This window comes from Hippocampus bargibanti, linkage group LG11 (assembly GCF_051943395.1).
Source record: "Hippocampus bargibanti isolate YZ-2025 linkage group LG11, ASM5194339v1, whole genome shotgun sequence".
Lineage (NCBI taxonomy): Eukaryota > Metazoa > Chordata > Actinopteri > Syngnathiformes > Syngnathidae > Hippocampus > Hippocampus bargibanti.
Genome location: NC_142744.1, coordinates 15,970,885 through 15,996,621, shown reverse-complemented (window position 1 = coordinate 15,996,621; position 25,737 = coordinate 15,970,885). Strand labels below are relative to the sequence as shown.

Below are 25,737 nucleotides of genomic sequence, written 5' to 3'. Positions count from 1 at the left end.
AGACATCTCTGAAGCATAACTCAAGAGACACAAGACAGGTAATTGTCCGTGAACTGCTTCAGTCCAGTTAAAGCTCGCCTCATGGATTCTATCAGTGTTTGCTGTGCGTGCTGCGCCTATTTCATTAAGGAAGCAATAATTGATCTGCAGGAAGACCCAAAGAACGGCGTTGGGCCTTTAATGGAGCTCAGCTCCCCAGACGTAAAGAGACCAGGGCGTAACTTGATTTCAACACCCGGTCCTAATCCAATACTGCGGCGAAAGTCTCTTTATGACAAAAGACTCGGCTTGCCCTTTCAACGGCTTAATGGCATGCACGAGGTCAACCGGACAAGAGGCAGGAAGAATTAAGAGCAAAAGGGTCAATAATGGAGAGAGGAGAGAAGAAAATGAGTGTCACATGGCGTGCTGGAAAAAAAATACAAATAAATGAAAGGCAAGGAAGACTATATAGCACCGTGTGGGTGAGTTCAAGAAAAATCCAAATAAAAAACAAGAACCGGAGAACCCAATAAGAAAGACTTCAAGAGTTTATGCTTACATCTGCGCCGGGTGAAATGAAAGGCAAAGAAATATCTTCCGATGGTCACTGCTCACAGTAATTCCAGATAGGCGGGGGTAGAGGGGTGGGGGGCAATTGGTCTCTCTCACCTGCTGAATTGGGAGTGGACGGGGAGTTGGCCTGGCTGCCGTGTGCAGACACACTGGTGGCATTGACGGCGGTCCTCGCCGCGTACATGTTGGCCTCTTCCTGGAACTTGCCGATGTTTTTCTTGTAGCGGATTCTCTTGTTTCCAAACCAGTTGGAGACCTTTTTAGAGAGATCACACACACATGAGACACACTGCTTGAATGAGAACTGTTTTGCAGAATCTACATAAGTGTTATTCTGCAGTGGTAAGACCACCGTGTAAACAGACCACAATGTTTTCTCCCGGGAGCCGTGAATCCACATTTTCTTTCCTCAGTTTGACAATTCAGTTTTTTTTTTACCATTCAAAAGTCTTGGACTTGCTTAGTTGTTTTAATAAACTAGATTTGGGCAACAGTGGATCATAGACTTCATGCATGAAATGTTTTTCAGTAGTTTAATTCAACTCGTGAAACTCACGCATTATAACAATAGATCCTTCATGAAATATTTAATAATTTCTTTTTTGGGGTTGCGTAATTTCTCAGCTTTTAAGCAGTTTTTCCTTGGAATCCGGTGGATGATGTTGCGCTACATTCATCCTTGCCCGGATGGATAGACGGCGCCGTTTCATAAAACGAAAGCACCATAGAACAATGGACTAGTTGATTTTGAATTCTCTCACGGCTCGTCGACTCCCATTGTCCTCCATGTAATTATTAGCTTACAGTTTTAATTGCGCTTTGTAAGTGTGTTCCTTTGTAGGTGCCATGTTGTTTTGCACAATGCACGTCCCGCGACCGACTTAACTTATTCACTGCCAGACGATGTGAAAAAATGTGTCCACTGCAATTTGTCATTTTCACTCAAATTGCAGGACTCACAGAATATTGAATTTTAGGACTACATAAACATTTAATGCAGCGTAACAAACCTTAGACTCTCTTCTTTAATTAAAAAGAGTTAGTTCCTAAATTACATGGATCAGGAGTTATCAGAACTGTACAAAATACAATGCAATTCATACATATTGATTTATATAGCGCTTTAACAACAGCTAAAGCTGTAACAAAGCGCTAACATGGACAAAAGACAAATGCTCCCCCCTCTTGGAAAGGAAAAACATTGCCAGTGGTGGGAACAGCACTTTATCGGCACCAAAACCAGAACAAATTTGGGAATAACGCTCCACGTCCCAATTTTTAATTCTCAAATAAATTTGGAAATGGCAGCGAATGAGTTAATGTGTATGTGTTTCGCTTCTTCTTTTTTTTTGAAACTCAGTGAATACATAAGACGTGTTATTCAGCACTCAGACTTTTAAGTGGGGCTTTTGGTCATGGAAAAAAATGGTAACCACAGTCAAAAAAACAAGTGGCTTCCGTTGGAAAAACAAATAAAAAATGCCTATGGTGAAGGGGATCACCTGTGACACTGTGATGCTGCATTTCTTGGCCAACTCTTCTTTGGCCTCTTCACTTGGATAAGGATTACTGAGATGGGAGTAAAAGTACTCGTTTAGAATCTCTGTCGCCTGTTTGTTGAAGTTCCTCCTCTTTCGCCTAGAGCAGGGAAAAAAAAAGAATTATCAATCTGTCTTAGCAGTCACAAAAATATACTTTCAGGACTGACTAACAATGAAATATCGGTTGAATTACTGCATTATAAAAGATGGTGTTGCCGTGGTAACAGGAGTGATACTAATGTCCCAGTTGAAACCATTGTGCAACAAAATGAATTTAAAACTCTTGTTGGCATATTAACAATAAAATAGAAAAAAAATGTGATTATAAAATGACACTTAAAAAAACAGCAGTGAACAATTTTTCAGTTATTTTGCTGCAAGGATGTTATTGATTCTAAATGTGTTTTTCCACAAGCAGGTCACATATTCATTACAATTATAATATCCTTCTCTACTTTTCCTTTCGGCTTTTCCCTTCAGAACAAGCAACTCGATGAAAGTAATAAAGATGAGCAACATTCAATAAAAGTGAAACGACCATTTGATATCATAAAAAAATAAAATATGAAATACAATGTAGTAGGGCGACCCACATGAGGATCAAACAGTCCGGAAGATGAATGAATGAATGAATGAATGAATGAATGAATGAATGAATATAATGTTGTGAAGTATTTAGTAATATTCAATAATTCCAAATAAATTGCAACACATGGCCAAATCTGGCTTGTGCAAGCTTTTGAGGTCAAACATAAAAAACTCAACACATTTCGAAAACCTGGTGTCATCATAAAAAAAAAAAAAAAAAAAAAAAAAAAAAAAACATGTAAGTCATGTAAAGGTAATGTGATGTCATATTAATGGCATAAAATGACTTATGATTGTAACAATAAACTGGAAAACATTCTGTAACAATACATGAAAAAATAAATACATAAAAATAAAAAAAGTTAAATTATGTGATTTCAGTGACAATGACATAATGCTTTTAAATAATTGTCTGGGGTGTAAATGTTCAATAGTGGACTAAAATCTATGACTACATGCCATTAAATTAAATCTAAACATGCTATAAAAAATAAAAAGCAATCAACCTTCAACAAGAAACGGAGAAAAGAGCGTACCTGGCGTCGAGGAATCGTGAGCGCAGGATCATGACGGCCTCGCAGGTGCTCTGCTTGAGCTGCATCTGAATGGAGCTGAACTTGCGGTGAATGATGCTGACCATGCGCTCGATCTCTTTCGGCGAAATGGGTCGCGTCCGAGACTGCTCCCGCAACAGGTTCATCACGTGGGTGGTGAACTCGTTGCACGCCTGGAATCACAAAATGGCCAAACATTGGGACTAAAATCGGGACATCTGCCTTTCGGCCAGCAAGAAATGCGAATGTTTGTGCTTTGTTTTTTTTTCTCATGTCGCATGGACATAATGTCCTGTTTGAATGCAATAAAAAATACATCCGGTATGTTCCGGTGTATAAGGTGCACCGGACTATAATGCGCACCCCCAATGGATGGTGAGAATGAGACAGGCCCGCAGCCATGAAGCAAGACCATGAATAATCCGCTGCAAGGTACCAAATCCAAACTTCAAACGTTTTCAACATTTAAGGCGCACCTTTAATGAATGACGTCTTTCAAAAAGTTTTCCAAATATAAGGCACACCCACATTATAAGGTGCTACAATAGAGGCTGTATAGACTTTTTATATATCCCAGCATGGACCACACACAACTTCTTCTACAGGGGGAAATGGAGTCGGTGTCTACGGACAGTAGTTGCGAGACCTGTTGTGGCTCAATATTACTTCACATATAAGGCGCACTTGCGTAAAGGCACATGGTTATCTTTTCAAATCGAGGCTTTTGGGTGCACCGTGTACACCAGAAATTCCATCTATCCATTCATTTTCCGTACTGCTTTATCCTCATTAGGATCGCTGCTGGAGCCTATCCCAGCAGTCTTCGGGCACGAGGTGGGAGACACCCTGAATTGGTTGCCAGCCAACCGCAGGGAATACAGAGGCAAACAACCATTCACTCACACTCACACATAGAGACAATTTAGAGTGTTCAATTAGCCTGCCATGCATGTTTTTGGAATGTGGGAGCAAACCAGAGAACCCAGAGAAAACCCGTGCAGGCCCAGGGAGAACATGCAAACCTCACACAGGGAGGCCTGGTCTTGAACTCACAACCTCTGCACTGTGAAGACGACGTGCTAACCACTCGACTACCGGGCTGCCACACCGTAAAATATGTTTTTTTTTATTTTGTATTGTATACAAATGGGACATTATCTCCATGTGGCATGACAAAAAATGCATATCCAGTTGGCTGCAGGTTGAAAAGTACGACGTGAAAAAAAAAAAAAAAAAGGATGATCCAGTGGCAGGCCGTGCATGTCAACCCTAGACGTTCAGTAGCCAGGAAATAACTTGGGCCTTGAAGAAACTTAAGAAATACTTTCATCAAACTGTTGAAAATGTTCCTATGAATGTGTGGATTCATGATTACCTCATAACATTGCAATATTATTTGATATTTTTGCTAGCTGTCTAACCTTTCATAATGATGTGCATTTATTCTTGAAAAGTCTGTCTTGAAAATGGCTTTAACCAACCAAAATCCATTTTTCTCCTTCAGCCATTGTGGGTTGACAAACCACTATTAAATCAACTACAGTGTGCTAGCTCTGGCCAGTATGCTCTTATTACTAGCGGCTAGTGATACTATGATTAGCTAGTGACTACCCAATAATAGTTTGCGAAAACTCTGACGTTTCCAGCGACTTCCAGAAGGCCATGCGTTGCCAACTCAAACTCTGATTGGTTAAAGCAACAGATTCATCAACATTGATTTTTATGCTTCAGGGCCTGCGGAACTGATTGTGAAGGCGAAGACACCCAGGTAGATTTGTGACCCTGGTAACAAATGATGGCTGAAATGTGTTTAGTTAAATGCTTAAATACGAAAACACACGCCCGGAAGCAGCAGAGCAGGGGAAAAGCAATGAAAGGAATCTGAAAGACAATTTGGAATGATTTAATAAGAATTCATGAACAAAATATGTTGTTGTTTTCCTTTCGGCTTTTCCCTTCAAGGGGTCGCCACAGCAAATCAGTGTCCTCCATCTTTAGAGGTTTGATCCGCATGTTTGTTTTGGAGAAAGTATAATATTCAATAATATCAGATATTTTAAGCCAGCAAAGAAGGTCTTGCAGGCCCTGACGGCACACCGCTGGGGTGATCACACACTTTTTAAAAAACATCGACTACATTTGGTGGCCAATCAGTCGGAGCAACACTAAATTGGCAAGCTGTTTTGTTCAAGCAACTGTTCCATAAAACGTCCTTAAGTGCTCACATTGTTCGAAATGAGGCCCCTCGACCCCTTGGTGCCAAAACACAGTTTTAAAATAATCCTTCAGGCTGCAATGAAACTCCAACATCCTTGAGAGAGGTAAGAACACCCTCTATTCAATCAGCTGTGATGCATGACGGCAAACAAAGGTGGCGCTGGGAGTTGTACAGCGGCGATGTGCTGGTGTGCTTGTGAGTACAACAACAAAAAATGACGTCTTTGAGACAAGTGAAGGGAAACGTAAGACGACAGCAGGCGTTCAGCGACGTGTGCGTTCAAGGGGTTTAAAAGTGGGTCTCTCCATTCTCTGTGCTGCTTGTTCCCTCCCTGTCTGAATCAGTCACCGCGTGAGACTGCGAGGTGTCTGCTGCTTGTCAACACCGGGGTTACGTCAGTCAAAGTGACGCACCGAGCATTCGTTTTGCTCACACGCGCACGTACATGCCCCGTACAGCTCAGTCATACGTGTGCGTGGCGGCTCTGGATTGCTGAGGTGTATATTGACTTTGACGGGTCGGCTATGACTTGCCGTCCGCTGGAGAAGATGACAAAGCCGCAACCGGCGCTTTGACTTCCCAGGAAGTGATGCAACATTCGAGTCTTTGGAGAAGAACGGCACTGCGACTCATGTAACAGCTGGCCGCAGTCCACGCTTGACGCGAACCTCCCTTGACTTTGAGTTTGAAATCTTTCATTTTTTTCTGTTCAAAGTCAGAAAAGGTCAGAGAATCGGATTTCTGCGACATATGATTGGTGGTGAAGGGGCAAGTTAACTCACACTTTTCAATTCCCAAATAAATTCGCGAATGGCAGCAAACGATATTATTTTTTTTTTTAAATTTGGATAAAACATGCCCATTTCAGACAAATGTTTATTTATTAATATACAGTATTTCTTTTACATTCTTTTGTATTAATAAATTAAAGGAAGCCCCGTAGTGGTTAGCAAGCCGACTTCACAGTGCAGAGGTTGTGTGTTCAAATCCGGGTCCGGCCTCCCTGTGTGGAGTTTGCATGTTCTCCCCGGGCCCACGTGGGTTTTCTCCAGGTCCTCCGATTTCTTCCCACATTCCAAAAACATGCATGGCACGCTGCTCGAACACTTAAAATTGTCCTTAGGTGTGAGCATAAATAGTTGGTTGTGCATGTGTGCCCTGCTATTTGCTGGCAATTGGTTTTGGGTGTCCACCGCCAACTGCCTGAAGATGGCTGGGATAGGCTTTAACAGTCCCCGCGACCCGGATGAGGATAGAGCGGCCTATACAATAGATGGATGGATACAGTGGCTGAGCCTCTCCAGTCCTCGAAGACCCACTATCCTGCATGCTTTAGATCATCCCCTCCTCCAAAACGCACTTGATTCAAACGATCAAGATCCGTATCAGGTGTCTGCAGAGCTTACCTATCAGACCAATCACTTACTACAACAAACATCCATCCATCCATCCATCCATCCATCTTCTGCCGCTTATCCGGGGTCGGGTCGCGGGGGCAGCAGCTTCAGTAGGGAAGCCCAGACTTCCCTCTCCCCAGCCACTTCTTCCAGCTCGTCCTGGCGGATCCCGAGGCGTTCCCATGCCAGCTGGGAGACATAGTCTCTCCAGCGTGTTCTGGGTCGTCTCCGGGGTCTCCTGCCAGTGGGGCATGCCCGGAACACCTCACGAGGGAGACGTCCCGGGGGCATCCTAATCAGATGCCCGAGCCACCTCATCTGGCTCCTCTCGATGTGGAGGAGAAGCGGCTCGACTTTGAGCCCCTCCCGGATGACCGAGCTTCTCACCTTATCTCTAAGGGAGAGCCCGGACACCCGACGGAGAAAGCTCATTTCGGCCTCTTGCATCCGGGATCTCGTTCTTTCGGACACAACCCATAGCTCGTGACCATAGATGAGGCTTGGGACATAGATCGACCGGTAGATTGAGAGATTTGCTTTTTGGCTCAGCTCCTTCTTCACCACGACAGATCGGTACAAAGTCCGCATCACGGCAGACGCCGCACCGATCCGCCTGTCGACCTCTCGATCCCTTCACCCTCACTCGTGAACAAGACACCCAGATACTTAAACTCCTCCACTTGAGGCAAAATCTCCTCCCCGACCCGGAGAGGGCACTCCACCCTTTTCCGACTGAGAACCATTATCTCAGATTTGGAGGTGCTGATTCTCATCCCAGCCGCTTCACATTCGGCTGCGAAACGCTCCAGCGAGAGTTGGAGAGCTCCACTTGAAGGCCCCAACAGTACAACATCATCTGCAAAAAGCAGAGATGCTATACTGATGCTACCAAAACGGAAACCTTCAACGCTGCGCCTAGAAATTCTGTCCATAAAGGTTATGAACAGAATCGGTGACAAAGGGCAGCCTTGGCGGAGCCCAACCCTCACTGGAAACGATTCCGACTTCCTGCCGGCAATGCGAACCAGACTCTGACATCGGTCATATAGGGACCGAACGGCCCGTATCAGCCGCTCCTGTACCCCATACTCCCGAAGTACCCTCCACAGAACTCCACGAGGGACACGGTCAAACGCTTTCTCCAAGTCCACAAAACACATGTAGAGTGGTTGGGCGAATTCCCATGCGACCTCGAGGACCCTGCTAAGGGTGTAGAGCTGGTCCACTGTTCCGCGGCTGGGACGAAAACCACACTGTTCCTCCTCAATCTGAGGCTCGACTTTCCGACGGACCCGCCCCTCTAGGACCCCTGAATAGACCTTTCCAGGGAGGCTGAGGAGTGTGATCCCTCTGTAGTTGGAACACACCCTCCGGTCCCGCTTTTTAGAAAGGGGGACCACCACCCCGGTCTGCCAATCCAGAGGCACTCTCCCCGATGACCACGCAATGTTGCAGAGGCGTGTCAGCCAGGACAGCCCCACAACATCCAGAGCCTTGCCACCGAGGAGCTTTTTAACCACCTCGGTGACTTCAGTCACAAGGATCGGAGGGCCCACCTCGGAGTCCCCAGACACTGCTTCCTCCAAGGAAGGCGTGTTGGTGGAGTTGAGGAGGTCTTCGAAGTACTCTGTCCACCGGTTCACGACGTCTCGAGTCGAAGTCAGCAGCGCCCCACCCTCACTGTACACAGTGTTAGTGGTGCACTGCTTTCCCCTCCTGAGACGCCGGATGGTGGACCAGAATTTCCTCGAAGCGGTCCGGAAGTCGGCTTCCATGGCCTCACCGAACTCTTCCCATGCCCGTGTTTTTGCCTCGGCGACCACCGAGGCTGCATTCCGCTTGGCTAGTCGATACGTGTCAGCTGTCTCAGGAGTCCCACAGGCTATATAAGCCCGGTAGGACTCCTTCTTCAGCTTTACGGCATCCCTTATTACTGGTGTCCACCAGCGAGTACGGGGATTGCCTCCACGACAGGCACCAACCACCTTACGGCCGCAACTCTGATTTGCCGCCTTAGCAAGGGAGGTACGGAACATGGTCCATTCGGACTCAATGTCCCCCACCTCCCCCGGGACATGTGTATAGTTCTGCCGGAGGTGGGAGTTGAAACTCCTTCTGACAGGGGATTCTGCCAGACGTTCCCAACAAACCCTCACAACACGTTTGGGTCTTTCAGGTCGGACTGGCATCTTCCCCCAACAACGGAGTCTACTCACCACCAGGTGGTGATCAGTTGACAGCTCCGCCCCTCTCTTCACTCGAGTGTCCAAAACATGAGGCCGCAAATCCGATGATACAACTATAAAGTCAATCATCGAACTGCGACCAAGGGTGTCCTGGTGCCACGTGCACATATGGATACCCTTATGTTTGAATAAAGTGTTTGTTATAGACAATCCGTGTTGAGCACAGAAGTCTAATAACAAGACACCACTCCTGTTCTGATCGGGGGGGCCATTCCTCCCAATCACGCCCTTCCAGGTCCCACTGTCATTGCCCACATGAGCATTGAAATCGCCCAGCAGAACAAGGGAGTCCCCAGGGGGAGCGCTCTCCAGCACACCCCCTAAGGTCTCCAAAAAGGATGGGTACACTGAACTGCTGTTTGGTGCATATGCACAGACAACAGTCAGAACCCATCCCCCCACCTGAAGGCGGAGGGAAGCAACCCTTTCGTCTACTGGGGTGAATCCCAATGTACAGGCGGCGAGTCGGGGGGCAATAAGTATGCCGACACCTGCTCTACGCCTCTCACCGTGGGCAACTCCAGAGTGGAAGAGAGTCCAACCCCTCTCGAGAGGGCTGGTACCGGAACCCAGGCTGTGTGTGGAGGCAAGCCCAACTATGTCTCGTCGGAACTTTTCAACCTCGTGCACCAGCTCAGGCTCCTTCCCTGTAAGAGAGGTGACATTCCACGTCCCCAGAGCTAGCTTCTGCAGTCGAGGGTCGGACCACCAGGGTCCCCGCCTTTGGCTGCTGCCCAGCTCACATTGCACCCGACCCCTCTGGCCCCTCCCATGGGTGGTGAGCCCTTGAGAAGGGGGACCCACGTTTCCTCTTCGGGCTGAGCCCGACCGGGCCCCATGGGTGTAGGCCCGGCCACCAGGCGCTCGCCAACGAGCCCAATCTCCAGTCCTGGCTCCAGAGAGAGGCCCCGGTGACCCGCGTCCGGGCAAGGGAAAACTGAATCCATTTCTCTTTTTCATCATATGGGGTCTTCTGAGTCGTACTTTGTCTGGTCCCTCACCCAGGACCTGTTTGCCATGGGTGACCCTACCAGGGGCATGAAGCCCCAGACAACCTAGCTCCTAGGATCATTGGGACACACAAACCCCTCCACCACGGTAAGGTGACGACTCATGGAGGGGTACAACAAACATTTCATTCCCAAAACAGTGTGTATACTGTACTATAAAATAGTCCTAATCCTACAGATTAATCTTTGCACCCACAGATTAATCTTTGTGAGGCAAGGCAGCTTTATTTAAATATTAATGCAATTCATACATCAGGGAACTTCATTTGCCTCACATACACTAGTACGAAAACTACTTTAAAAGGAAACAAGGGTGAAATCTAACATTTAAAAGTAAACAAGTTTAAAATGTAAAAAAATCAGAGATACAGACATTTAAAAACCAATACCATAAATGTAAAAAGCGGAGTAGTTTTTTTGGCGGGGGGAAATTAGATTCTCAAAATGTGTGAAAAGGCCATAATCATATTACCTATAATTATATTACTATGTTAGAGGAGGGTAGGGGTAATCAATTTTTTTGAACCCAGAGAAATGTATTGAGTTATAGGACTACATAAACATTCAATACAGCGTTAGAAACCTTAGACTCTTTTCTTTCAGCAGCAAAGCTAAGTCCTAAATGATGTGGGTCTGGAGTTATATGAGCTTGAAATGAGGGTGGCTGTCCAAAATGCAATGCAATACATACATATTGGTTTATATAACGCTGGGAAACCAGCTGAAGTTGGAACCAAGTGCTAAGATGGAAAAAAAGGAAATGCTGCCACCTAGTGGATAGGGAAAAAAGCATTGCCAGCTCTTGGCCATGGTCAGCCCTTTATCGGCACCCCAAGCATGAAAAAAAAACCAAAACCACACACATTCGGGAATGGCGCTCTACGTCATATTTTCAATTCCCGAATAAATTCGTAAATGGCAGTGAATAAATAAAAGCCTTTGAGGCTAACTTGAAAACTGTCTGCATCTTACTTTGTTTGTGTGCAGCATAAAGCTAAATCCTTAAGCACCATGCTTTGAACTTTGGGCTCCAAATGAGTGGAGTCTGCACATCTTTCTATTCCATCAGCATCTCTTTAATGTATTCAGAACAGAATTCACGCAATGGTTGCAAAATTTAAAATCTATTGTACAGTTGACCAATGCCAGGAAAAAAAAGTACAGTAAAGTCTTGTTATATCGATATTCAAGGGAGTCCGAAAAAATATCGATATAACCGGGACTATCGATATATCCGACCCTGTTTGCATGTAATTTTCTCTGTGCGTGCATAGAAATAGTATCGATATAACCGGGACTATCGATATATCCGATATCGATATAACGAGACTTTACTGTATTTCAGACTGGAGTCATATGTTCTAGTAACTTGGTCTTGGGAAGTTGCACGATAGTACAATGGAGGAGAAAGAAGCCTCGCATTTGTCAACACGTGTGTCCATTTTTTCTTCATTGTGGGGGGAGTTCTCTCACATCTGATTTAAGTTGTGAAGATTTACTATGTCTAGAGTCAATTTGTGATCCAGCCCTCGCACCATCATGTCAGTAGATGGCGCAGGTGTGTGTACCGATGTGGAAACTGATCTTATATTCGCCTCTTGAAAAGGTCAGCTGGCTGACGCTCTGCTAGAATAGGTCAGGGGCAGCTGACCTCTGACCTGTGCCTTGACACACATTCACAATCGACCGTGGCAGCTACTTTCATCTGTTTCCTGACAATCAAAGCCACACTTCACTGGTTTTCATTTTGGCTGGTAGGATGAGGAGCAGTTCAAGTCATTGACGTGAAAATCTAGTGATGGCCAGTTTTAGTGCCATCGGGATGAAACCGTTAGAAAACTTTACAACACCACGAATACTAGAGCTATAAATTTGTAATTAATTCACTCCCAGACATGCAAAAATGTGTCCACTCCAGCGCCAGGGTTTTTGTCATTTTCACTCAAATTATCGAAAACAATGAAAAAATCGAACTACATAAACATTCAATGCAGCTTAAGCAACTTTAGACTCTCTTCTTTGATCAGAAATAAAGAGTTAATTCCTAAATTATATAGGTATGAAGTGATACGAGGTGATAGTGGGAAATGGCAAATGCTGCCCCCTCATGGGATGGAAAAATAACTTCAGGAATGGCAGTGAATGAGTTAATGGTGACAATTGAGCAATGCCGACTTGACTTTATAATTAAAATTATATTTGGTTCGATTTTCACTCACATCAATCAAAATGTATTTTTCGATTCAAATCGGTTTGCTGCGATCGGCTCGCAACTAGTTCAGGTTGTCCCCTGCCTAATGCAAAAAGACAGTTGGGATAGACTCCAGCAAACCGAGTGAGGAAAAAGTGGTTTGGAAAATGAATGAATAAATGAAATCAGTTTGCATGACATCCTTAATGAACGAAATTTCGATTGGTCTCAATGGAGAAAATTGAATCACTAAATTCAGTCAATTGTAAAATAATTGAGCAAACTCAAGTCAACCGCCCACTGTAAACCGACAATTTGGATGTCGAAAATGCCCATGTTAAGTATTTGTTTTGGTTACAAGAAATAAGCTTCCGCTCACCAAAGGCTTTGATGTCTGGCCAGAAAAACGGTCCAGCTGGAATCCTCCCAAAAGGAATTAAAGCTAATGAAATAATAAAATGATTCAGCTGATGTGATCGTTTGATTTCCCTGCGGTCGTCTGCGGCTGAGCCAACTAACCGCTAGCTATAATTTCAACGTCATCACCTCTCCTACCTGTTCATACTTCTCCAGCTCCGTGTGGTAAATCTGTCGGATCTGCGTCAGCTTGGCCCGGTAGTCGGAGTGTTCCGCCGAGTTGTCGGCGCCGATGCCCCCTGTGGCGGCGGCCGCCGCCGCCGCAGCTGCCGACCCGCCGCCTTTCTCGGGCCCGGCGACACCCTCGGCCAGCAACATGTTGTCCAGGCGCATCAGCTGAGGATCGGGAGGTTCTTCCTCTTGGGCACCACGAATACTGAGCACTGGGGAGAACACAGCAAGACACCGCAGCGTCAAAACAATGACATCAACTTGACAAATTGTCACTCCGGGTAACGCAAAAAAAAAATCAAGAGAACCTTTTACAATGACTTGGGGAGCATCTTAACCATCTTCCGTGTCAGACTAGCAAACGATCATCCTTAAAATATGGCCATCATTTTAATGGATCAAGTCTGGGACATAAAATGATGCTGCTTCAGACGGGCCGGCAGCTCGGTGAGATCATAAAACCATAATTTCATTGATTCTGACGATCATTTCATGAATTAAAAAACAAAAACAAAAAACAAAGCCTTGCACTTTCATTGCATTCCTTATGCTCTCTTAGTTTCTTCCTGATGGCTTTATTGGCTTGTCGGTAGATATTTAAAAGGCACAAAACCAATTAAACATATTCATGTTATGTTAATGCAAAGACACGTTGCTCAATTTCAGTCTACATATTTTAAATATAGCAGAGCAAACGTTCGAAAGTCAAGAACTTTGATCCCTCAATCATAAAAACAAAAAACAATTGAAAAAGATGATACAATACAATACATCCTAATATATATAGCGCTTTCACAACAGCAGCATAAAGTGGAATACTTTTGAGTACCGTATTTTCTGATGTATAATGCGCACCGGACTATAAGGCGCACCTTCACTGAATGAAAAAATATAATATAGAAATATCTAAAAGTTTTCCAAATATAAGGCACACCACATAAGGTGCTACATTAGAGGCTCGGAATACGCACTACGTCGATCGGGTGAAATGGAGTCAGTGGCTGCTGACAGTAGTTGTGAGCCCTGTTGCGCCTTAATGTTCCTTCACATATAAGGCGCATCTGCATATAAGGTGCAGGGTCATCTTTTGAAGAAAATCAAGCCTTTTTGGTATGCCTTAAATAAGCGGAAAAAAATTGTACATTTAAAAGGCAGTGGGCGGTCTGACACGCAGGATGTTGTCAGGCGAACGCGGCCCTCGGTCTGACGTCTGCTCACACTCGCACCGAGGTGCGAGCGCATTTGAACCTGTCGTCATATGCCCGTGGCTCTTGACCAACACTTGGCCGACGTGATGAGGAGAGCCGAGTACAATCATGCTACAGAAGAGACCGCCGTGATGGATGCACGTGCTTATGTGCCCAACAATGCACAAATTCAACCGGCCGATTATTTCAAACTGCTTAGCGGACAACACACCATGCAACCATCACAACAATAAACATATTGTGAAACAAATCGTCCTCGGATGTTGTAAGTCAAAAGCAGTGGCGGGCTGTGCATGTCATTCCTATGCCTTCAGTAGTGCTACGTCTGAATCACTCCACAGCTGCGAGTGTGGTGTGATTTACTACATGTCCACTAGAGGATGTCGTTGGCCAGGAAATAACTTGAGGCTGGAACAAACTTGAGAAATATAAAGCAGTTCAAATTTTGACTATGCACGCGTGGATTCATGATAACCTCATAAAATTGTAATATTACTGTATTTGCTATTTTTGCTAGCTTTGGAGCTGTCCAACTTTAATCTTCTTTTCCTTTCGGCTTTTCCCTCCAAGGGCTCGCCAAAGCGAATCAGTGTCCTCCATCTTCAGAGGTTTGATTCGAATGTTTGTTTTGGCCAAGCTTTTACGTCGGATGCCCTACCTGACACAACCCTTTGTATTTATCCGGGCTTGGGACCGGCAAAATAACACTTATGTGCCCTTGTGGCTACAGAACAAGCAACTCGCTCAGTAAAAGGCTCCCAAGCACAAAATGGTCACAATTTTATAAATAGCTAAATCAAGCCTTTGTCCTCCCTTGACTGGGAGGGGGGGAGTGAACACTAACAGCAATTATGTGTACTATGGCTCCATATGCATCCGTCATGATGCTCTCCAACCTTAATGATGTTTATCTATTATTGAAAAGTCCATCTTGAAAATGGCTTTAACAGTAAATCTGCAACCAAATCCATTTCTTCTCCTCCGTCAGCCACTGTGGGTTGACAAAACCGCTATTAAATCAACACAAAAATATATTTGCTTATGCAGCTCACTACAGATACAGTGTGTTAGCTCTGGCCAGTATGCTTTTGTCACTAGTGGTTAGTGATACTATGATTGGCTAGTGACTAGCCAACCATATTTTGCGAAAACTGACGTTTCCAGCAGTTGCAAGCGGACCTTGGGTGGCCAACTCGAACTCTGATTGGTTAAAGCAACACATTCATCGACAAAGATTTTAATGCTCCATAACTGATTGTGAAGGCGCCCAGGTAGATTTTTAACCCTGGTAACAAATGATGGCCGAAATGAGATTGGTTAAATGCTTAAATACAAAAAACACACCTGGAAGCAGCATAGCAGGTGAAAAGCAATGAAAGAAATCTGAAAGACAATTTGGAATTAGTTGTACTAAGTTCATCCTGTCTACTTGATATCTAATTTAAACCATGTTCTCTTCTTACAGACAGTGTAAACATGTCAGGTATTTGAACTCCTACAATACACTGTCTGTAAGAAAAGAATCTGGTTTAAATTACAATTTGGAATTATTTAATCATAATTCATGGACATAATGTGAATATAATTCACATTAGTCTGTGATTCAGATATTTTTAGGCTAGCAGAGAAGGACTTGTCGGCCCTGACGGTCCCCCACTGGTCAAAAGTGACAAAGCTTGTTTGCATTGGCTGTCATGTGACAAGGTGGCGAGAGCCATTTATTGTCCTGCCTCTTGCCGCCACCAGAAGGCTCCCTCAGTAAAGGAGCCGCTCAAGCTGTCTTCCTGCTAAGGTGCCGAAAAGGGAAAAGGCGACCAGGTGCCCCCCTCCGTTATATCCGCTCGTCTTCAAGGACAAAGACAAAGCTGGCGTCGCTTGTCCGCTTTCAAGCCGTTGTGTTTTGCGCCGGACAATGCGATATAATGAGCAGCACATCCCGAATCAGAACGGCGCAGGTAAATTGTATTGTTCTCCCGCCGTGTCCACTCACAGCGGCGGTTCTTTTGTAATGACCAATGTAAGCCGGAGCCGCCCTGTGACCTTTGTGGCGAGGGGGGCCAGATGGAGAGCTCGTCTGCCCCCTTTTCTTCTTCTACCCAGATTTTTTCCCCCTCTTCGCCTTCCTTCTCTTTTTCTCCTCAAGCAATATCATCATCCATTCGCATCAGCTCCAACACGTGAGCAAGCTCGACTCGAGAGGCAAATGTCAATGGCCATCAGACGGCTGGAAAAGGTCAGGAGTTCACATGGGCGGAGGCGCACACACACGCAAGGGTGTGCGCTATATATATATATATATATATATATATATATATATATATATATATATATATATATATATATATATATATATATATATATATATATATATATATATATAAACACACACACACACACACACACACAGTAAAGCCTCGTTATATCGATATCGGATATATCGATAGTCCCGGTTATATCGATACTATTTCTATGCACGCATGGAGAAAATTACATGCAAACAGGGTCGGATATATCGATAGTCCCGGTTATATTGATATTTTTCGGACTCCCTTGAATATCGATATAACGAGACTTTACTGTATATATATATATAGATATAGATATGTGTGTGTGTGTGTGTGTGTGTGTGTGCGCGTGTGTTTGTGCGCGTGTGTTTGTGCTGGCAAACATTTTTCCATGTGAATCACACCAGCGGCAGGAAACGCTCGCCAATTGGATGCTGACAAAATAGCGGCACATCCCGACCAGAGGGGAGGAAGGGGGTGTGGGGGGGTCTAATGAGCCCGAGAGTGATTTATTTATTCCCTGCCTTCCGACTCCCAGAGTGCACAGCTAAAAGCATGAAATGGATTAAATAAATACAATTAATAAGGGGGAATCAAACAATCCACTGCGCTGCGTCTAATTACCCCGGCTCAGGCCATCAGCTTTATTTATTTCCGTTGGCTAATAGCGAAGGAATCGATAAGGCCTTAATGCCAGTCAGAGTGCGTTTGGTGAACTCTGCAAACGCCGTGCGACATTAACATAATCACCTGATACAAGCACAAGTGGCCCGGTCCAATACATCACATGCGGGCGCTTGCATAATAGCGCAGAGAGCCTTTTATTGTGCCGCACCAAACCGCCTTTATTTCATAGGCCGTCGCAGATTAGTATCTATAAAAGGAAGATGGCCATCATCTCATCTTGATCATTACCGACAGACTTAATTGAACAATGAGAGGACACGTTCCTCGCTTTCTCCCACCCACCTCCCCCTCTTCCTCCTTGTCTCATCTTTGCTCTTGTATAATACCACCCCCACTATCCTCCTCCACCCCCTCCCCGCTTTCCCTTCCCAGTATGCAATGTGTGGCAGGGTTTCCACCCTCCCAAAAAGGCAACACATTAAAAATGAATAAGCGTCATAAACAATCCTCCAGCCGTATGCAAGAATAATGAATGGAATTCTACAAATAAGCTTTTGTTTTGCTTATTGACAAAACTAATTTCTGCTGCTTTCCTCCCTTAAGAGCTGGCTGGCATCCACCGCCGCACTGCCTGCTGTGTGCAGACAACGGGAGCGTAAATAAACAGGCCGATTAAGCCACCCACATAGGGAAGCATCAAGGTACTCGGGCGCACACACACACACACACACACACACACACACACACACACACACACACACACACACACACACACACACACACACACACACACACACACACACACACACACACACACACACACACACACGCACGCACACACACACACACACACACACACACACACACACACACACACACACACATACACACACACACACACACACACACGCACACACACGCACGCACGCACACACGCGCGCGCACACACACACACACACACGCAACCACACAAACACACGAAAACACACATTGGCCAGCAACCCTGGTGCAGCCGCCTCCACGCGAGCGCCTTTGAATAAAAACATGTTTAATTAACGATATTGAAGCATGGTGTCACAATTAGGAAGATATACGGCCAAATGAGGCATGGGTGTGATGGAGCCTCCTCGTCTCGGACTGGCAGCAGGCAACCGACGCTGGACTGGATCAATTTCCCCATCAATGGAGTACCGCAATATACTCTGCAGCAAACTGGCGCGGGTGCCTTTTGCATCCTTCCTCGTCGCACTCCCTTCCTTCTCACGTGACCCGGCGTTGGCTATACTTTCTATTGATTGTGTGGGCACACGTCATCTAGGGTTTCAGCAGTTAATAAATCAGGCCTGCTCCTGACACAGACACTCTGCAAGTGTGTGTGTGTGTGTGTGCGCGTGCGTGTGTGTGTGTGTGTGTGTGTGTGTGTGTGTGTGTGTGTGTGTGTGTGTGTGTGTGTGTGTGTGCGTGTGTGTGTGTGTGCGTGTGAGTGAGTGTTTGTGTGGGCCTGTCACGGACCAGTCAGCAGGAGTGAAAGCGACAGCCACATGATAATGTAACATCACCACCATTCATCCCTGCCACGCAGCATTTTCAGACAAAACAACAACCTAGGAACCTGGAGAAGGAAGGGAGGGTTGTGTGGGGAGGTGGTGGTGGGCGGGGATAGGAGTGTGTGATTTACAGCAGACATGACAAGTATCACTAATACAAGTCCTCGCCTCCATGCTCCACCGGGGAGTTCAGCATCAGCTCATCTGCATTTGCTACAAGCACGCGCCACCGCGTCATTCCTCAAAGTGACCCACGCTGGAACCAAACTCGGCTCAGATAAGGTCGGCTATTATCATTTGTGACGGCACAGTGACGTTTGGATATGTGCACCTTCTTGTCTGTACGAGAGTGTCAAACAAAACAAATAGAAACTATTCTGTGTGTGTATTTTAGCCTTTCATGGACAGCGGTTGCCAACAGTGGACAGCTTAGCATGTTATGATCGGTGCATGAAAAGGTTAACTCAGGTCACAGCTTCAGACGCACACTCAGATCCATGGCAAAAGTTTAACAATGATGATAACAGTTTTCATTGAGACATTCCAAAAGGCATTAACCTACTTCCTATCAAGGTGAAACATGGTGGTGGACCCCAAAAAAGCAGGCAGGAAGGAGGAGCACGGGTGTAATTGACAAATGTTACAAAATAAAGTAAGCAGGAACAAAATCTAAAAATAACAAAGTCATGAGAACAAAAAAATCGAAAGTAGCAAACAAAACCATGACTAAAACATGACAAGACGTACCAAACCTGACTGGGTGAAACAAACAATGACTCGACACTGAATGGTCTTGCCGGTAGTCCATTTAACTGCCACTGATTAAAATGACAAACACCTGTGCAGTTGCAAGTGGGGCCCTGTACCGCCTGTTGGTTGCGAAGCGAAACGTGACACTTCCAAAGATTGCAAAATGAATATGCAAAACATTAAATACTTATTTTCCGTTTACATGTTTCTGCTGATTTTAATTGCAGAGCCATTACCAAAGGAGCAGCAACCCTCAAAAAAAAAATCTTCACCCAAACTCGCCTGCAATGTTTTGAAAATGCAACCCAGTAGAGGCCGGGATGTAGATTTGTGGTATCTGTCAATGGACTCCGGGGAGTGTCTCGTGGCCCAAAATGTTCCCTCCATCACCAGGTAATGGAAAACTGTACAGGCTCAGTACACAAGGGCACCGTCATAAAGTCGCTCTAAAACAGCTTTATGTTTTATCAGCCATCTCGAGTATCATGTGCAGAAAGGGAGTGTTGTATCTGACACTGGGCGGGCACGGCGGTTGTGTGGGGATGGGGGGAGCTCCAAGGACGAGGAAAAACGCTAAAGAAACGCTTTAGGGACAAGAAGCGGTTGGGGGGGCGGTGGGTGGTAACGGGTTGGGGGGTTGAGGAGGAGGGCATGGTGTAGGCAAGGAAGGGAGAGAGAGACAGAAAGAGAGATGGAGGGAGAATGAAAGGCGAAAAATAGAAATGGAATAGGAAAGCGAGGTGTCAATTAAAAAAATGAACCCCAGTGCATTTGGGAGGTGACAGCTGGTGGGAGACGAGCTGACAGGCGTCACATTAGGCGGATTTGGTGGCCGCTCCTCTTATCCCCTCCTTTTTATTTTTTTGTTCCCCATCGCCCCCCCCCCCCCCCCCCATTCGCTTCCCTCTTGCCGGCTTTCTCCGCCGATGATGGGTACTTTTGCATGCGTCTGCGAGCGAGGCAAGAACTCAGCTTGGTATTTTTCAGAACAAGTTCCCCCTGCAGCTACTCCTAATAACGGTAATTATCGTCAGCATCCCGGGCCTAAGCAGGCCAGTTTGAGGCCCAAGGGCCTGGCCTGATAATGAGGAAGACAGTGCCAGAGGAGAAGACCATTCGGAACACCGCCTTGCCACCATAGCACTGCACTCCAATTTACGCTGAAAGAAAAAAAACTTCATTAAAATAATTCATTGTTACACCAGTCGATATCGTAGCCCCCGAGTGTCAGTCTTTCTCAAGGTGTGTGGAAATAAAGATCTCTGAGTCTGCGCTGGATGAAGTCCCTGGGGTGGCATTGAAAGCCAGGGATGAGAAAATCACAAGTTGGTGTCGATCAAGACACGTCTGTGGAGCAGGCGCAGTAAAGTCCGGCTCACTCATCTGACTCCGTCTTGATCGAGCATAACTTGGAACGATACCTGGACAGTGCATTTCGTATACACTAAAAAGTAGACAATAACTCAAAAGCCAATACTTGCCTGAGACCGGCACTCACTAAAGCTATTAGGAGCGTCAGAAGACAGAAGATATGGTAAAAGGGTCTTGGAAATACACCTTGAGATTTTGGTCACAGTCTAGTTTCATCCTGAGATTTTACAAAGATTAAATTTTGCAGGGTGGCTATATACTAGACTCCAACTAGATTCTTTCGGATTGTGATGCAAAGAATAATCAATAGGACGGGAGCACATTGTGACTACAGTAAAACTCCTTTGAGACCAATAATAAAAATCCACCTTAAAAACAATGAGATGGTTGAAGAGTCATAAAGAGCATCCTCGCAGTAGTTAACATTTCTTTTAAACATTTTTGACAGGCAAAAACACAGTCACCAAAATCTCATTCACAACATGGTGGGAGTGTGGTAACAAGTGACTTGGAGGCATGTGTTGTTTGGCCTTTTTCTTATTATACACGGATGAAGATGAAGAATAGCAGATCAGTGCTGATCTTGATCTGAAATCCAGATTCTGGCCAGTCCACGACCAAAAGAAGACCGAAACATTTGGGAGTCAAATCCAAGACAAGAACACGGCTTTCAAAATGTGCTCTCAAGTCCGGTTTTGAGACTAAGACTGGACTTGGGTGTAGAAACACTGCTGAACATTCGCAAGTGTATTACCAAAATCCATCTATCCATCCATTTCACAATCTGATTTATCCTCAGAAAAGGCCCGCGGGGTGCTGGAGCCTATCCAAATTGTCTTCGGGGAGTAAGTGGGGGACACCTTCAACTGTTTACCAGCCAATTGCAGGGCACACAGAGATGTACAATCATCCACGCTTACACTCACACTACCTCAGGACAATTTGGAGAGTTCAATTAGTGTACCACGCATGTTTTGGAACGTGGGAGGAACCATAGGACCCAGAGAAAACCCACACACGCCTAGGGAGAACATGCCAACTCCACAATTGTATTTTAAATATTTTATTTAAAGGACAACCGACACCATTTTTTTGTTTCGTAACTGACATCAGAAAAACGTTTTATAGCATCTAAAATACCCAAAACATGCAGGCTGATAGTTTAGTCAAATGCAAAACACCAATAAAAATGACTTAGTGTCCAAAATCTGCCACAAATCAGCTCGAAATGGAATTTTCAGAAAGTGCCGCCCCCAGTTCGTGACATCACGCCAAGTCAAGACGTCTTGCCTTGCTCAAGAAACAAAACAATGGGCTCATGGATTCAGTGAATATGATTCGGAGAAGATGCTTTCTTGTTACTCATCCAGTTATGAATATGATCCAAACAGTTCTGCAGAGGAAAGCATAAATGTTCGCAATTGATTAAAGGAGTCTTGCAATATCAATTCGAGCCGTCAATGACAGCAATGTAGTGTCCCAGAAAATGCAAAAGATGGCGCCCAGCCCTGTGTCAGTGAGTATCAAAGAGTTGTCTCGGTGTAACATACAACGATTCACCATCGCGTTATTTATGTGTTTTCCTTCTCATTTCGCCATCAACACGGATCAACACGAAGTTTTCAGACTAAACAAAGTACCGCAAAATGCATTGTGTGTCGTTTTCTCGGTCAAGGGCGTTCCAAATGAGATCACGTAGAGGATAATCATCAACTCGAAAACAAGACTTCCTAAATATTCAGTGCGAGTCTTAAAATGTAAAATATAGCTATAGGCGGTGGAATCTTTGTAAAATACGCTCAGTAGAAGTCATTTGAAGTGATTTTATAAATTATGCCTTGTCCGGAGGCGTCGGTTGTCCTTTAATATTTACAATATTCTTTGCAAGATAAATAAAGTATCTTACATTGTTGAAAAGAAAGTGGGATTTAAATCAAAAATCATGCGACTACAATTCTGGAAGGCATTCAGAAACCTTATATCTGGCAACCCGATTAAATATATTATCTGTAATTTTTTTGACTCCTGGTAAGATTTACAGTGAAAAAAAATCCCACTTGCTTCTCATTGGCCGTCTACCAACAGGCTGCCAAGGGGAATTGTCTCGATCGAGTTTGGTGATGCGCCAGCAGCCGATGATCACATAAAGAAATGTGTGACGGAATGATGTCAGCTTGACGTGGAAAAGAAAGGACAAAAAATGGAAGTAAAGCATTCATACCAATCTGAAGACCAGGAGTAACAAAACTTTTTTTTAAATAAAACTTCACTTTGGTTCAAACTTTGCCATTGCTACTTTTTTTGCAGCGGCAAATGAACACAATCATGACTGCAAAAGAAAATGAGCATGATTTATTAATTGGAGTTGATTTGTCTCGCATCAACATAACATCAAATCAAATGGCATCAGGCACACGGTTGCTGAAACGGAGCGTTTATTGACAGATGGCGAGGCGTTGCAAGTCGGCGACGGTGGCGGTCCTGCCCTACAAGCGTCCCCCGTGGGCCGGGAGGCAACGCAAAACAAGCGGCCCGGTAACATAAGCCTCCTCACGCCTGTGTTTCTGAGCATGGCACATTTCATAAGGCTCCGCTCTTTGACTGGTGATGAGTTTATGCGAAGGTAATTAACAGTAATTAATCCTTAATTACAGCAATTAGCACAGTCGCAGTAAATTAAGCCACATCTGGAGGCATGGCACTGAGCAAGGGTGGAAACGTTTTTGACAATGGGGGGAGAGACTGATGTTCTTGTTCCGCTCTGCCTGGTGGGCCCGGGTCACCACCTGGGTGCCATGGTGAGCCTCCTCAACTGTGGCGGGGGATATGTCGCAGAGCCCAAGGTTCCTTTCTGAACATCTGAGGGAGAAAGCCTCCCTCCAGCTAGCGTGCAAGGACGGCCGCCATATGGCCGCCGCGACACGACATCGCTTCTGGTTCTGCGGGGTTTTGCTCGGCTTCGCTCGACAACTTGCAACACGCGTTCGCTGACAGGTAGGGAGTAGGAGGGTGGAGTGGGGGGGACCTCCTGGCTGGCTTTCAAACTCGCCTTGCGGGAAGCACCAAAGTGGGAACGCTGCTCAATGAGGGAAAAGACATAAAATGGCGATCTGGACAAATTTGCACAAATATCCGGAGATGGGAATCTTCATTAATGAAGATATGAATCAAGGGTTTTTTGAGGCTCCTGTATTCTTAATCTTCTACTTTGACTGCTCATACACAAATTCTATTTGTCAAAGTCAGCTTTATTGTCAAATATGCTAATATGCATGACATACAGCACAGATGAAATTAATGTCCTCTCGGACCCAGCGTGCAAGACATGCAAGGCACTTATAACGTGGCTAAAAAAGACATACAATTGACAACAGACAATACATGTAATTTCTGTATGTAAAGTGAGGTAGTGTCGTATGGAAAGTGAGGCAGTGACGTATGTAAAGTGAGGTTGTGACATATGTAAAGTGAGGAAGTGACGTATATGAAGTGACGTATATAAAGTGACGTAATGTAGTAATGCAAAAACGAACAACAAGAAAGGGTTGAAGTGAGATCTTGCAGAAAAAATGAGAAAGAAGAAAAAATAGAGTTCAGGGTGATCGTACAGCATGTAGCGTGTACTCAGAGTTCGGTGAGTGTGGCAGTGGGAAGGGGCAGGCTGGGCAGGGCTGGGAGGGAGTTGAGGCTCCGGACTGCCTGGTGGCAGAAACTGTCCTTGAGCCTGCTGGTCTTGGCTCGGAGACTCTGCAGTCTCCGACCCGATGGCAGCAGGCTGAAGAGGCTGTGGGAGGGGTGGGTGGGATCGCCAGCGATCCGGATGGCTCTGCGGGTGAGGCGGGTGTTGTAGATGTCCTGAAGGGGGGGAGAGAGACACCGATGATCTTCTCAGCTGTCCTCGCGATGCGCTGCAGAGTCTTACGGCAGGACACGGTGCAGGCGCCGTACCACACGGTGATACAGCTGGTCAGGATGCTCTCTATGGTACCGCGGTAGAAGGAGGTCGTGATGGGGGTCGGGGCTCCAACCCTTTTGAGCTTGCGGAGGAAGTACAGGTGCTGGTGGGATCTCTTGGCCATTGATGCCGTGTTGTGGCTCCAGGACAGGTCTTCGGATATGTGCACTCCCAGGAACTTGGTGCTGCTCACTCTCTCCACTGCAGCACCGTCGATGGTTAGTGGAGCATGCTGGGGGCGCACTCTCCTGAAGTCCACAACAATCTCCTTCGTCTTCTCCACATTCAGACGAAGATTGTTGTCCTTGCACCACGTGGCCAGGCGGCTGACCTCGTCCCTGTAGGCTGTCTCCTCGTCGTTGTTGATGAGGCCCACCACAGTTGTGTCATCCGCAAACTTTATGAAGAGGTTGGAGCTGGGTGATGATGGTGATCAGTCGTGCGTGAGCAGAGTGAAGAGGAGGGGGCTCAGCACACACCCCTGGGGGGCCCCTGTGTTCAGCGTGATGGTGCTGGAAGTGTTGTCGCCAACTCTGACTGCCTGTGGTCTCCCCGTCAGGAAGTCCAGCAGCCAGTTGCACAGGGAGGTGCTGATCCCCAGTTTGCTCAGTTTATCGGTGAGTTGTTGGGGGATGATTGTGTTGAATGCTGAGCTGAAGTCGATGAACAGCATTCTGACGTAGGAGTCTCTGGTCTCCAGGTGGGTGAGCGCTGTGTGGAGAGCAGTGGAGATGGCATCATCGGTCGAGCGGTTGGGCCGATATGCAAATTGGAAGGGGTCATGGTTGGGGGGGAGGGCAGCCTTGATGTGGTTCATAACTAGCCGCTCGAAGCACTTCATGAGGATGGGAGTGAGTGCGACCGGGCGGTAGTAATTGTGGCAGGTGGGGGACGACTTCTTCGGGACCGGGATAATGGTGGTGGCTTTGAGGCACGTGGGCACAACAGCATGGCTCAGAGAGGTGTTGAAGATGTCCGTGAAGACATCTGTGAGCTCCACAGCGCAGTCTCTCAGAACACGGCCAGGAATGCTTTTCGTGCGTTGGTCCCTCTGAGGGATCGCCTCACGCTGTCCTGGTACAGTGTCAGCACCTGTTCGCCGGGAG

General features: G+C 45.8%; 1 protein-coding gene and 1 long non-coding RNA gene across 3 annotated transcripts in view; one reads left to right on the top strand and one right to left on the bottom strand.

Moving 5' to 3' along the window:
- The window catches only part of LOC148891789 (pre-B-cell leukemia transcription factor 1), a 93,671-nt gene that overhangs the window by 9,973 nt on the left and 57,961 nt on the right, over positions 1–25,737 (bottom strand). For both annotated transcript variants that reach the window (XM_089008619.1, XM_089008620.1), the window contains exons 3-6: positions 12,856–13,100; positions 3,221–3,411; positions 2,058–2,193; positions 652–811 (exon numbers count right to left, since the gene is read on the bottom strand). In XM_089008619.1, the coding sequence (XP_088864745.1) occupies positions 652–811; positions 2,058–2,193; positions 3,221–3,411; positions 12,856–13,100 (732 nt within the window). The remainder of the gene's footprint in view (positions 1–651; positions 812–2,057; positions 2,194–3,220; positions 3,412–12,855; positions 13,101–25,737) is intronic.
- On the top strand, positions 16,172–19,150 carry LOC148891790 (uncharacterized). The gene is made up of 3 exons (XR_016116486.1): positions 16,172–16,329; positions 17,612–17,709; positions 18,093–19,150. It is a non-coding gene; the product is annotated as an uncharacterized LOC148891790 (long non-coding RNA).